General features: G+C 38.3%; 1 protein-coding gene across 1 annotated transcript in view; it reads left to right on the top strand.

Moving 5' to 3' along the window:
- Positions 1-14,191, top strand: part of pals1a (protein associated with LIN7 1, MAGUK p55 family member a) — a 53,998-nt gene that overhangs the window by 21,236 nt on the left and 18,571 nt on the right. Inside the window, exons 3-5 of the mRNA XM_066694740.1 lie at positions 5,502-6,010; positions 8,134-8,342; positions 14,052-14,129. Of these exons, the coding sequence (XP_066550837.1) occupies positions 5,647-6,010; positions 8,134-8,342; positions 14,052-14,129 (651 nt within the window). The 5' untranslated portion in view covers positions 5,502-5,646. The remainder of the gene's footprint in view (positions 1-5,501; positions 6,011-8,133; positions 8,343-14,051; positions 14,130-14,191) is intronic.

The following is a 14,191-nucleotide window of genomic DNA, read 5'->3' as shown; positions in this document are numbered from 1 at the left end:
ATGCAGCTATATTCAGGCCAGACCTTGGCAAAAATCAGTGCTGGCTGCCCAAACAAATGTGTGAATGTTGATAAAAGTAATAACTAATAAATAATACAAGCACCATTGCTTTTGCTCTGCCCCCCACTGTCATTCACTACAGCTAACTTACACAACCCCACCATCCACATCTGAAACAGACTGCCATGTCTATACAATTTTCTGGGGGAAATCCTATAGTGTATGAACTTATGTTGACATAGTTCATCTCTGCGCTTAGTAGAGTGTACAAACCCCCTGCGTCAAGGGACTGGTCTATCGGTACAGTGGGTTTGTTGCTCTGTTGGGGGAGCTGTGCTCGGAGGTTTGCCTGAAGGTCTGAATTCAAGTGGGGGCTCAGTCTGCAAACAATACACCAAATTTTGAAATGTAGAACCTTGAAACACCACCACTGTATTGTACTTGCACTTTATTATCTTTATTTTAGTATTTTGTTTTGTCATTGAATAGGCTATTCTTTTAAATCAATTATGTGCAGTATTGAAAAATAAGACTAATTACTAAAAAGCAGAACAGCACAAAACACATTCCCCTTTTGCAGATTGAAAACCCATACACCTTTATGTGAATCGGTTCAGGTATTAAAATGATAGTACTTCAAAACTGCTATGTAACATGCTGCTATAATCAGCATTCTGCCAGCAGCCAGGCTATTTTCCCTTGTGACCTACTATTACAAATTGAACCCCTCTGTGATCAATATCGTAACTGATCTAGAGCATGTGGAGGTCAGTGGCATGGAAGGGGTCATCTGAAGTGTATTTTGAGGCTCTTTTTAGAACCGTTGTGAGTATAAAATAACTATTTCTAATTGAACGAAATGTAAAAAGAATTGGTTTGTATGGACCGATCGGTGGGAGCCACCAAATATACTATTCACATTAAGATTAGCTAACTTAAGAACTGCTCTATTGGTTCCTTCTAATGTGTCCCTTGAAACTTTTCCATCCAGAACAAACGGAATCGGAGTGAAAGGTGACGGATACCAGAGTAAACAAAAGAGAGGAATGTGTGAGGGCTGATGGGTAGCAAGAGGTTTTGAGAGCATAGGTTATCAGCACCTTCATAGCCTCTGATAAGAAGCCTGTGGATAGCTAGTGATGGCTGGAAGGAAGAAACAAAATAAGTGGCATGCTAACTGAAATGGTTTGCTTTTCTGGAGGAATTACTACAGTTTCACATTTTATAGGGTGTTAAATCCTCCACTAAAGCCTTTTAGTACAGGGTTATTTCCATTTGGAATTCCTTACCAAAGGCCTTGAATTAAAACCTTGCCAAGTCCAACATTTCTTTCAAAAGACTTCATATATTCTATATTGTTGAGCAGCTGCATGGATTTACATTGAAAACCAGTACTGAAATCTCTCTTGATTTTATAGAATGCATACTTTGTTAAATGGTTACATATTGTACAAAAATATAACTCGCTGAAAATGAAATTCTGATATGTATTTTTTGGTAAAGGTAATAGGCTAAATTGATATGGCTTAAGAGGAACCATAATAAAAAAATACATATTGAAATGAAAATCTCTTGCATTATAATTGTAATCAGTCTTAAATTTAATAAATAAATAAATTGGCATTTCTGGAGCCTTAATCATCACTGTTTATCTCAAAACACCAGATGCTTCCATTTGGAAATGTCACATGTTGATAAGACTGATTAAGAGAAACAGACTGACTGTTCTCAAAATGGGTCAAAAGCCTAAACCAATTAATTGGGATTTTGATATCAAGCAACTTATTACCACTTTGTCCTTTTCAACCTTAATTAAATATCTTTGTTTGATTTAAAGCAGTTAAAATTTTTAGTACAGGTTTCTACCCTGGTCACCGCTTTAGTTGCAGTAAGGTCAGGCATATGTCATTCATAAATCCCTGAGGCCATCTGAGTCATTCACATTATGGTGTCTTCACAAGAAAACATGCATTTATACCAAAAAAAAAAAAAAAAAATCTGTCATTAATGTATTTTTACCACATCTGAGTGCTCTGTTTAAAAATCTGTCATTAATGTATTTTTACCACATCTGAGTGCTCTGTTTTTAGTTACAGTTTTTACAAGTTTGCCAATGCTCTATCATACAGTAAGGTATGAAGCATGGCTCCCATCATTGAATGCTTGATGGAGCTCACTGGCTTCTTTAACTCTTGTACAAACACAGTGCAGTTAATGTGTCCCCTTAACCATGCATGATTGCCCAGCCGTCTTATTCTTTTCACTTTGCGAGTGTGCAATATTATAAAGGGGCGTGGCCTTTGCTTTGTAGTGAAGACTAATGCAGCTACTAACACTGTAGAGGTCCCAGCATTTAACTTCTTAACTGCTTAATGTCATATAATAGTTCTGCTGCATAAGTTAAGGATGAATGAAATGCTAATGTCTTGACATGTCTCCACTCCCTCTTCTTCTCCTTCACATTTTCTTCCTAGATTACTAATCTCCTTTGCCACCCACATAAAGACCAGGTGGGTTAAACCCTCACTAGGAGGATGATCAGCCAGACCTTGTTAATAATGCATCTGTTTTGGTTTCACACTGCAAAATGAGAGTCTGGGAGACATCCTATCACACTTTCTGCTGATTGAAATAAGGATGTAGGAATTCCTTTTCTGTCAAGAGGTTTGAATGTTTTTACTGTAGGAAGAGTGGAACCGAGTTTAAACTTGTGTTTTTAAGTGCAAAAAACTTTCTGTAAGATTTCGTAGGAGTAGGAAGCTTAGTTTCTGGTTCAGTGACTGCTGTTTGAGTAAATGCATATTTCCATTGCATTTAGCAGATTTGTCTATTCTTGTGATGTGTGTGCTCCAGGAGATTGAGAGAAAAACAGGTTTTAAGTGTCATTATATGCAAGTCTTGGGCAAAACAAGGCTTGTTTAATTTTCAGTCTGTTGAAAATGTGTGCAATGTACTTGACATAATGTTGAACTGTGAGGTAGGAAGATCATGTTTTGGAAAGAAAAAAGTTAAATTTCTTCAAAGTAGGAGCAGAATTGCACATAGCTTTGTTGCACCTGTCCAAAGCTTTTGAAGAGGAACATGGTTTCATTAATACAGTGAGGGGAAAAAAGTATTTGATCCCCTGCTGATTTTGTACGTTTGGCCACTGACAAAGAAATGATCAGTCTATAATTGTAATGGTAGGTGTATTTTAACAGTGAGAGACAGAATAACAACAACAAAATCCAGAAAAACGCATTTCGAAAAAGTTATAAATTGATTTGCATGTTAATGAGGGAAATAAGTATTTGACCCCTTCGACTTGGTACTTGGTGGCAAAACCCTTGTTGGCAATCACAGAGGTCAGATGTTTCTTGAAGGTTGGCCACCAGGTTTGCACACATCTCAGGAGGGATTTTGTCCCACTCCTCTTTGCAGATCCTCTCCAAGTCATTAAGGTTTCGAGGCTGACGTTTGGCAACTCGAACCTTCAGCTCCCTCCACAGATTTTCTATGGGATTAAGGTCTGGAGACTGGCTAGGCCACTCCAGGACCTTAATGTGCTTCTTCTTGAGCCACTCCTTTGTTGCCTTGGCTGTGTGTCTTGGGTCATTGTCATGCTGGAATACCCATCCACGACCCATTTTCAATGCCCTGGCTGAGGGAAGGAGGTTCTCACCCAAGATTTGACGGTACATGGCCCCGTCCATCGTCCCTTTGATGCAGTGCAGTTGTCCTGTCCCCTTAGCAGAAAAACACCTCCAAAGCATAATGTTTCCACCTCCATGTTTGACGGTGCGGATGGTGTTCTTGGGGTCATTCCTCCTCCTCCAAACACGGCGAGTTGAGTTGATGCCAAAGAGCTCGATTTTGGTCTCATCTGACCACAACACTTTCACCCAGTTCTCCTCTGAATCATTCAGATGTTCATTGGCAAACTTCAGACGGGCCTTTACATGTGCTTTCTTGAGCAGGGGGACCTTGCGGGTGCTGCAGGATTTCAGTCCTTCACGGCATAGTGTGTTACCAATTGTTTTCTTGGTGACTATGGTCCCAGCTGCCTTGAGATCATTAATAAGATCCACCCGTGTAGTTCTGGGCTGATTCCTCACCGTTCTCATGATCATTGAAACTCCACGAGGTGAGATCTTGCATGGAGCCCCAGACCGAAGGAGACTGACAGTTATTTTGTGTTTCTTCCATTTGCGAATAATCGCACCAACTGTTGTAACCTTCTCACCAAGCTGCTTGGCGATGGTCTTGTAGCCCATTCCAGCCTTGTGTAGGTCTACAGTCTTGTCCCTGACAACCTTGGACAGCTCTTTGGTCTTGGCCATGGTGGAGAGTTTGGAATCTGATTGATTGATTGCTTCTGTGGACAGGTCTTTTATACAGGTAACGAGCTGAGATTAGGAGCACCCCCTTTAAGAGAGTGCTCCTAATCTCAGCTCGTTACCTGTATAAAAGACACCTGGGAGCCAGAAATCTTGCTGATTGATAGGGGATCAAATACTTATTTCCCTCATTAACATGCAAATCAATTTATAACTTTTTTGAAAAGCGGTTTTCTGGATTTTTTTGTTGTTATTCTGTCTCTCACTGTTAAAATACACCTACCATTAAAATTATAGACTGATCATTTCTTTGTCAGTGGGCAAACGTACAAAATCAGCAGGGGATCAACTACTTTTTTCCCTCACTGTATGTGGGGGTGCTGTAAGTTTTAAATAACATTTTTTTTTTCTTCTCCAATAAATTATACACAATTGTGTATGTGTATTTGTTTGTTACAGTAAATTTTGCAAATTATGACTATGTGTTTTATTTATGATGGGTAGTGCTACATTAATTTTAAATATTTCCATGAATTTCATTTTTTCAATTTATGCCTGCATTGCTGTTCCCAAATGTTTTACTGATACACAACTTAGGCATTTTAGACTCCTGCAAACAGCATTTTTATAACAAATTATTTTCATGTGTTTTTTAATTGCTTTAAATAGAATGCAAGCACTTGTTTCGTGTGTAGGCCAAAGCCAGATAGATTAGTTGCTATGAAGTCATTAAAAATTAGTTTTTGTTCTCATGCTCCGTTAAATCTAAGGCACCTATTATAGACCAGGTATTTCAAACTCTCAACCGGTACATTTCAAGACAGTTGTTTTAAGGTTTTTGTACTCTTTATATGAAAACTGTAATTGAATCCCATTTAATGTGTTGACCTGAGAAGTGCAATTATCAAATGTATTAAAAAAACTAAATGTTTTTGTGTGTGTATATATTTTTTAATGGAAAAATGGATAAAAGTACATGGGTTATACTGTAGTGCTTATAATAAGATAGTAAATGGCTGAGAAATGTTAAGAAGTGATAAACTTAATTTTTCAAGATTTTTTGAGCAATGAAAATGTAGCAGGGGCTACATAGCTACAGGGCTGAAGCATCACTGCCCATTGACATTAATAGAAGTGCAGTTCTTGCTTCTGTTTAATGGGAATTATATATATTTTTTCCTGCAGGTGGTGTACCTTGTGTGAAGGAAGACCGAGGGGCAGTTGCCCCAGTGCAACACAGCGTTAGCAGTAGAATGGCAACTGGGGTGGTGAGCCACCGAATTGCCCAACTGTGCTGAAGAACTCGGCAGAAGGATTTGGGGTGGTTACCATGACAACCTCGTACATGAATGGTCATGTGACAGAGGATGCAGAGGGCGATGGAAGGAGCAGTGAGTTGGGAAGTCTAGAGGAGCCCCAGTGGCATCGAGAGATGGCAGTGGACTGTCCTGGTGATCTGGGCTCCAGGGCCCTGCCAGTGCGGCGCAGTGCTCAGCTGGAGAGAATCCGCCAGCAGCAGGAGGACATGCGGCGACGGCGGGAGGAGGAGGGCCGCAAGCAGGAGCTCGACGTCAATGCCTCCATGAGGCTCAAGAAGCTCTCGCAGAACCCCAAAATTGGCATCGATAACCCCACCTTTGAACCTATCGAGGGCCTGCCATCTCAAGGGCTTGGGAGCTTAGATCAAATCCTGGGTGAGTCAGAGCACCAGCCAAGGGAAACAAGTCTCCCATTGCCTGAGTTTGAGAGCATATCAGTTTTAATAAAATATCCATACTACATCAAGGTTTATGCTTATTTTGTATGACAGACATGGATTGAAAAGTATGTTTTTTTTAAAGACAAAAAACATTAACCTTAATCATGAAGTACCAGTAATGCAAGGGTGTGTAGCTACAATGTGTTGTCACATCCATCTTCCCCCGCTATTTTCTAGGCTGCAGTTCCACTACACCCCTGGTCACGACCGTAGTTTTTTTTTTTTTCTTTTATGTAAGTGTGGGAAAAGTAGTCTCTCAGAGAGGTCAATACAAAAGGAATCAGTTTAATCAAGAGTTAAAGAAGTCAGTGAGCTCCATCAAGCATTCAGTGATGGGAGCCATGCTTCATACCTTAAACCTGTGATAGACAGCCAGAATTCATCCAGTGGGTTTGAGGCAAAAGCTGTTAAGTCCTAGGTATGAGCTATGTGGAGGGATGGGAAGGCATGTGAAGCTGCAGTAAAAAGTGCTAACAATACATAACCACAAAATTCTACCAGAATTTAAACCTGTCATTTTATAAGATGTATCGGCACTGAGAAGCAAAGTGTAGTCTTTCCTTTTCTGAGGTTAGGTCTCTGAAAAAGAGCAGCTTCCCTGGAGATAATTAATTGTTTTTCTTTCTTTCTTTGTAAACGGAGAGAGAACTGATTTAACTAATTAAATCTGTGAGGCTGGTGGATTCCTATGTGACGTTGAAGGGAGGCTCTGGTGACTTAATTTGAATGTGTGCTGTTCACAGTACTCCTATATTGCCTGCACTGGTGCCAGGGGAGGGGTAATTCTCTCAAGCTGTCACTGAGTAAAGCAAATCTGTAAAATTAATTCAGCCAGACACTGTCTTAAGACACTTAACTTCTTTTGGGAGTGACAAAAACTGAACAGTGGGTCTTAATCAGGTTTCCAGAATGTAATTTTGCACTCCTTGTAAACCCATGTTTTCAGTTTTGTTTTGTAATGTTGAAGTGGACAGAAGTACATTGGTGTTCAAAGAATGTGGATATTGTCTTGTATACCAGATTTTCCTTTTCAGTCCATCTCTCTACGTTAATATTGACTGTGCTTTTATTTCTGCATGGTCAGCATTATTTCAATTCCAGGCAGCTGATCTTTGACCTAATAGGGTGAGATCTGAAATCTAGCACTTGGTATATAACTGATATGAAAAGCTGAAATAGTTAGGAACAAAGAAGGGGGGGGAACACCAGTATTGAGAAACTCCACATTGGTCATCTGCTCCTTTAATACGAAACGCAAACTCCCCCGGTACATGCTTTTTGTTTATCAAAAGATTCTGTGCCATGCAATGGGCAGTTTTCTACTCCCTCTCAAAACATGTAGTTAAATTCAGCAGCCCTCCTCAAAGCTCTCTCACTAAAGCCTTATTGCCGGATGCTTTACTTCAGAGATGCTTTTGATACTGTGTCCTAATATTGAAGTTCATAATGCAGAAGAAGTAAAGCCATTTGAACTGTGATCCTAAGAAAATAGTATCTTCCAAAAGCACAGCACACAGCAGCTGTTCCTTTGGTTGCTGTAGCTGGTAAGGTTATAATTTGACTATCAATTAACCTAGTTCTCCGCAATTCTCCCAGAAATGTTTGTGTTTTGTGGCTTTTACAGCACCAATGTTGTAGATGGGGGGTTAGGTCACATTTCTGATATTTAAAATATTTTGTTTGAATCTGTTACCTTGTTCTTTTCTTACCTAACTGACTGCTGCTTGTCTATTTTGTACTCTAAATCATTGCAACAACCAGCTGCTTAATGCTATCAGTTAATCAGTTAATCAAACCATTAATCAGTAGTTATCTGCCAATGTCTAGAATGGTTTATTACCCATGGAAACAGTTTTGGAGCAACTTGACCATGTCCCTAAGCGAAAAACAAAAGCAAAAACAAAAGTGAACAGGATTCATTCATTTGTTTCAGGCTGATATGGTGGATTACCCTACACCCTCATAGCTTGTTCCTCAATGGGCTTGTAAATAGGATGACACTGTATGCCAGCTCTCTGCTCTGCACTGCTCTGCTCAGTGAGTGTGTTTCTGTTGCAGACCTGGAAGATCTCCTGTTGTCTCTGAAGCACATCCAGCACAGTTTGTCCGACTCTCAGAGCCAGGAGGACATCGCCGTGGTGCTGCAGCTCATCCATAAGTCCGACTTCCAGAATGCCTTCCGAATCCACAATGCTGTAGCCCTGCACATGAACAAGCCCAGCCCCCCCTTCCCACTGATGTCCAATGCACAGGACCTGTCACAAGAGGTTTGTAATGGCTCTCGCATGCTTGTAATTACTACCTTAATATTAACACATCAGGTGTTCGTAAAATAGAACCATAGTATTATCTAGTAAATATCGCACAAATAAGGACAATAAGGCTTTTTATATATATTTTTATTCCTTTTGAATTATTTCAATTTCTTATAAAATGTATATGAAAAATACAAAACTGAGCCATGAATCTCATCAGTCCTTTTCATTTTTGATCTTGGGAGTAGTGGGGACATCCTTTGATTTTAAATTGATGAGGGTTTTACCCTTGACATTTTGAGGTCAGATCACTCTCCTACTGGCTTCTATAGTGAGAGATATTGAAATGATGCTTAAAAGCAGAAAATTGGCTATAACGGAGCATTTACTAAGCATTATTTTGGTAGACTAACTAATTGGCTTTTATGTATATATACAGCTCTGGAAAAATGAAGAGACCACTTAACATTGATTTCTGAATTTTTTTTCCAGAGTTGTGTATATATAATGAGATATTGAGCTACTGAATCAGCTTTGCAATTCTTTTGAACACTGATATCAAAAATAAATCTGAACAAACCATGATAACTAAGGTGTTCAGTAAATTCCCAGCTTTATTGTTTATTGTATGGTGGCTCGTTGAGGACATGAAGAAAAAAAAAAAACGCATTCGGTTTTATTGAAGGACTACACATCAAAGGAGTGGCCACCCCTTAACTGGCAACACAGGGGCTTTAAATAGTCTATTCGATTATTTAATTAAACATCGAACTGCACAGGGATTGGAGGGGGAGAACACAAAACGTGCAAATGTGAGATAGGTGTATTTAATCAAAGTAATCAAAGTGAAAAACGTACAGTGGACTGAGACCGCTACATATGTAACAGTTAAAACTGTATAAAACCATACACAAACAATTTCATGCTTATGAAAAGGACCACTGTGCAGTGATTCAGACCACTCGGTCCATGTGGTCCAGACCTCAGCTAGTGTACACAAATGATGACTTAAAATATATAATTTCAAGCAGGCATAACTATACTCAATGGTTAACAGACTTAACCCCACTATTGTACAGAATAATAATAACAGGAAAAGCATTTTTATTATAGTAATAACATTAAATACGTATATGACCAACGCATTTGAAACGACCCACTCGGGATTCCAACCACGTTCATTGAGTGCCTCCATCTCCACAGCGCTGTGTTCAGCCCGCTACACCACAACATGTAACCTTTCTATAAAAGAGGTTTAAAGCTGTTCTGAGGGGTTACACCATTTGTAGTGTTCATTATGTAGAATGAGTGTATTTACGAATAGGCACACATAAAATATGCTAATATGAACATGTGTATGATTATTATGATTGTAGTTTGGATAGTTTTTATGAGTTGTGCCAAGAAAACTAAAAAAAAAAATGCCATACGCATTCAGTTTGCTCTAAGACTAGTGCGCGGCGGTCCAGACCACTCGGCCGAACCCCTACTGGCACCATGGACACACTCGGACAATGGGCACTTTTGAGTGACCAGTTAACCTGAGCTGCATGACTTTGGACTGGGTGGAAATGGGAGGGAAACCACAATACACTTAGAAAAGAAGCGAGATACGGAGAGAATAAGCAAACTTCACAGAAGTTTCAATGCATTATGCAAATTTCAGTCCAGTGAGTGCCCTATACATTAACCAAGAAGTTGTAATGTTGTAGTGAAACTCGTTACAGTTTCAGGATCACAATCACAAGGCATGAAACAATTTGTCTGCATTAGCCTTGTTGAAAATAAACCCGAATGTGTTGACACAGCACTGCCCCAGTCTCAGCATTCTCTCATGAAAATGACATCACTTCCGCTTTCTCTGATGGCGAGAGGTAGTGTTATCTCATGATCACGACATAACCAGAGGGGCTTTTTTTTTTTCCTCTATTCTTAATGTCCTCAACGAGACACCGTATTTAGTATAGTGAGAGTGAAAAAAAACAAAAGTGTCAGATTTTGCTCAAATGAAAGTAATAAGTTTGAGGTCCCTGTAGCAATCCAGTATCAGGTACAAATGAATCCAGTAAATAGAGTATGTAACGGTAACCAGAGGTGATTTTTTTACTGTTTATGAAAATGTCTATTTCTTCATATGCGTTTCAGTTGCTTTTAAATAGACCGGTACCTTGATACTCAGGATTCTGCTCATGAAACATTGCCAACTGAAGCTGACGCCTGAATATGGAAAGCAACACACATTTTCTGTAATGCCAGTGTCAGGGTCCTGTTGGTCTCTTTAAACCATTTATTGTTTTGTAAAGTTATTTTCACAACTTATTGCTCAATATCTGAAGTATTTCCCCATTTTCAAAAATAATTGAAAACCTCTACTTAACGACAAGTCTTTAAAATCTGTATGGAGGTAAATGTTTCCTAATATGGTCCTTGAGTTTGTTATTGGGGAGTCTGTTATGTTTTTAAATTCTTAATAGTTTACTTTACCTTGAGCTTGCATTTGAATTGAGCCTTTAGTCTTAAAGGATCGTTCTTGGTAAATCCGTTAAATAAGTAAAGCTTCCAGTAAGTGTCAGGGTGAAGGAAAGCCAGGATTACCTCACTGTGGATGGAAAAAGAAAATCCCGTTGCTGCTTTAGAAACTTGCCATGTACTAACTTTATCTGTCCAATGTCATTAACACAGAATTTGTTGCACTTGAGCAATGGTTGTAGGTTGTAGACTTTCTAGTGTGTGTGTGCATGCACACCCACACAGATGCCTTAATTATATCTATGAAATACCTTTCTAAAACAAGTTTGTTTGGTCCTTCTTTATCACTGTAGTAGTTTTAGTTTTCAATAAGTTCACAATGACCTCAATAGTTTGTTCACTACTCTCAGCAGAAAGACAGTCCTTCAAAAACAAGGATGTTAAGGTAGTTGCATCATGTTAGAATTGGCCAATAGCATATTGCACTGAAACTGAAAGTTCCTGGAATCACACATTGTGCAAGTCCTACTATGCATTGATAAGAAAAAGAAAAAGGAAAAGTATATTTCCTAGAATTAAAGTACTTAAGAAAAAAACAAAATACTTGTTCTTCAGCCTGATCATTACTTATGCTTTCTGTTCCTAAAAGCAGTTTTTGTATTTGTTCAGTGAATCTTAATACTTGGGCCTGTTTACTGATAATGATAGAAAAATCGAATGTATTGTTTGTTTTTTCTGGATAAAACTACTAGCTGAATTATGAATGAAGGAGTTAGTGACTGATGTAAATTGGCGGGTTGTGAAAACTACTGGTGGCACAGACAGTTACACCCAGTGGTGTGCTTGAACAAAGGGGCCCAGCATTCAACTTGGGAGCTGGCTCCCATTTTTCCCTTGTTGCTAAGCACTGCTACAGAACAGCATTTTAACAAAACAGTGCAAGTAATTGAAAAGTCCTACATTTCTTTTCAGGAGCCAAGAGAAATGGATAAGCTGAAGTTACTATGCACACACAATTCATTTTATGAAAGAAACTTCTCTGTTATGCAGCTTCTTGTTGAACATTTCACTTTCACAATGGGAACTCGGAAGGAATTGTATTGACAACAGCAACGCTGTAACACTGTAATTCCTCTGCAGTTCGTATCACAGCGAATCATCTCTGTCCATTTCTTTGTCCATTCTCATCCTAAACATGTAAAACAGCTTAGAAGCAATGTAACTGGAAAAGATTGAATGGTTGAAACTGTTATCTGATGGAAGCATTTTAAATATTTATACTGTAAATCTCAGATTGAATTTTACAGAAATGCACTGAAAAAATACTGACCCTCTTATATTGTACATTTGAGGGTTTTACGTTACTGTTTTGTATTATGTTTCACCATTTTTATTTTGTCAAAAACATTTGACCATTGGGAGTTTTTGTATTTTTTTCAATGAAAACCTGGGGTTTGGTTTGGTTTAGGAAATGCACTAACCAAAATTAATTAAATATTTTTTATTTTTATAAGTATTTCTGCCATGTATGATTGTTATGCTAGAGAAAATCAAAGCCTTGAATTGGAGGTGAAAGACAGTATTGCAAGTGTTTTTTTTTCTTCTTGCATCCTGGAGCAAAAAGTGTTAAGTCTGTCAGGAATGCCATTTCTCAAGTACTCCTTCACTGATTCCATGCAACATGGCAGCCAGTAGACACTCCTCTGTGAAATGAAATTCCTTAGCTAGGTGAGTGGGCCGATGTAGAGGGAGGATTTCATTAGTGCTAAAGCCCTCTGCGTAACCTACTATACAAGCTTAATGTGAAAATGCCCTCTAATTACCACAGTCTGCCATGTCATGTGCAGATCAGCGCTTTCTGAGCCTCACTGACCTGCGTTTTGAATGATTGTATCATTCTTGGCTAGTTGGTTTGGTTTAGGCAGTCTCCTGCCAGCCCTTGTTCTGGTTGCAGCCAGGAGCTCTAAAACATCTGTATTATACATACCTCAGATCTAAAGTTTCAGGTAAAGCGCATGTAGAATTGTACTCATGTACTCCAATGTGCACCATTTAAATGCCAACCAAAAGGGATGCATAGACCAGATCAACATTTACTTACGCCTTTTCAGAAATGTTAAATGTATTAAAATGTATTCAGTGTATAGATTTCATTAAGTATATGAAATTATCTTAAGTTTGTATTCTATTCAAAAAAACAAAATCTAAAAGTCCCCACCAAGTGTCTTTACAACCCCAATGTGTATTGTTGAAGACATTTTGTTATGCTGTTCATTGTATTTTGATAACTGAATGAATATACACTTGCCTTGTTTTTCAAACCCTGTGAAAGGCCTCTTTATGGTACGTGGGGTGAAAGGATGATCTTGTACAAAACAATACAAAAATGCTATCATTCAGGAAAACTGCAACATTTACAGGCTTTTCAACAGTCATGTTCATTACTGGCTTTTTGCGGTAGAAAGGAATCAGTTGACATGTGGGGACTAATGCATATACTGCATTCAAAAAAAGGCCATTGACACAAAGACATATTGCTGAATTCTCCCACTCCATGGACCACCTCGTTTTGCACTTCAATTTTAACAATGAATTGCTTATACTAGAAGTAGGCAGTTCAGCTGTGTGAAACAAATTAAGGAAAGCATTAGCTATTTTATAGCTTTATTAATTAATCTAAAAACTGATCACAGAGCCTAGTGTTTCTAATGTATGGCAAGCAATTGTTGGGGTGCAACAAAAGAAGCAGTTTTCTCTAACCATTGCTGCCACTGCAGTAAACACACTGAAACTCTTTGTGTTTTAGAGCAAATAAATGTTGTATTTTTTAAAGAATATAATGTAGAGAATTTAATTAACACAGGGAAGCTACATTTTGACGATTTATTACATAATATGGAACTTTAAATTTGATTTAATTTCTTCCTAATGAAAATGGTCTTAATCATAAAACTGAAATAGGGAGGTAGACCAGTCTTCTAAATCCCTTTAACACACATTAGCACTGACCCTTTTTTTTTTTTTTTCTAAAAATGCATTTTAATTTGTAGGAGTTTCAACATTTCGACAGGTGCAAAACAACAATTTTGGAATTTGTCATGCAGTGAAATGTTGGATAATTTACTGGTTCAAATGAGGAAAAACACATTAATAAAAAACGTTTCTATAATTTAGAAAGCAGTTTAAAATGTAAATGAAGTTAAGCAGCTAACCTTGTAATATCAAAATTGTCCATTTTCACCTATAAAACAGGTTCAGACAATACTCCAAACAACACAACAGAAGGACGGCCAAGAGCTGAATGCCTTGCTAACATCCCCACATCTTCAGGTAAGATTGTCTTTTACTGTATTTGTCATTTGTTCTAATACAAAGATCAAGAAAAGCATATT

The sequence above is a fragment of the Amia ocellicauda genome, chromosome 21 (assembly GCF_036373705.1).
Source record: "Amia ocellicauda isolate fAmiCal2 chromosome 21, fAmiCal2.hap1, whole genome shotgun sequence".
Taxonomy (NCBI): Eukaryota; Metazoa; Chordata; class Actinopteri; order Amiiformes; family Amiidae; genus Amia; species Amia ocellicauda.
The sequence above is the reverse complement of the archived record's forward strand: the minus strand, read 5'-3'. Positions and strand labels throughout refer to the sequence as shown.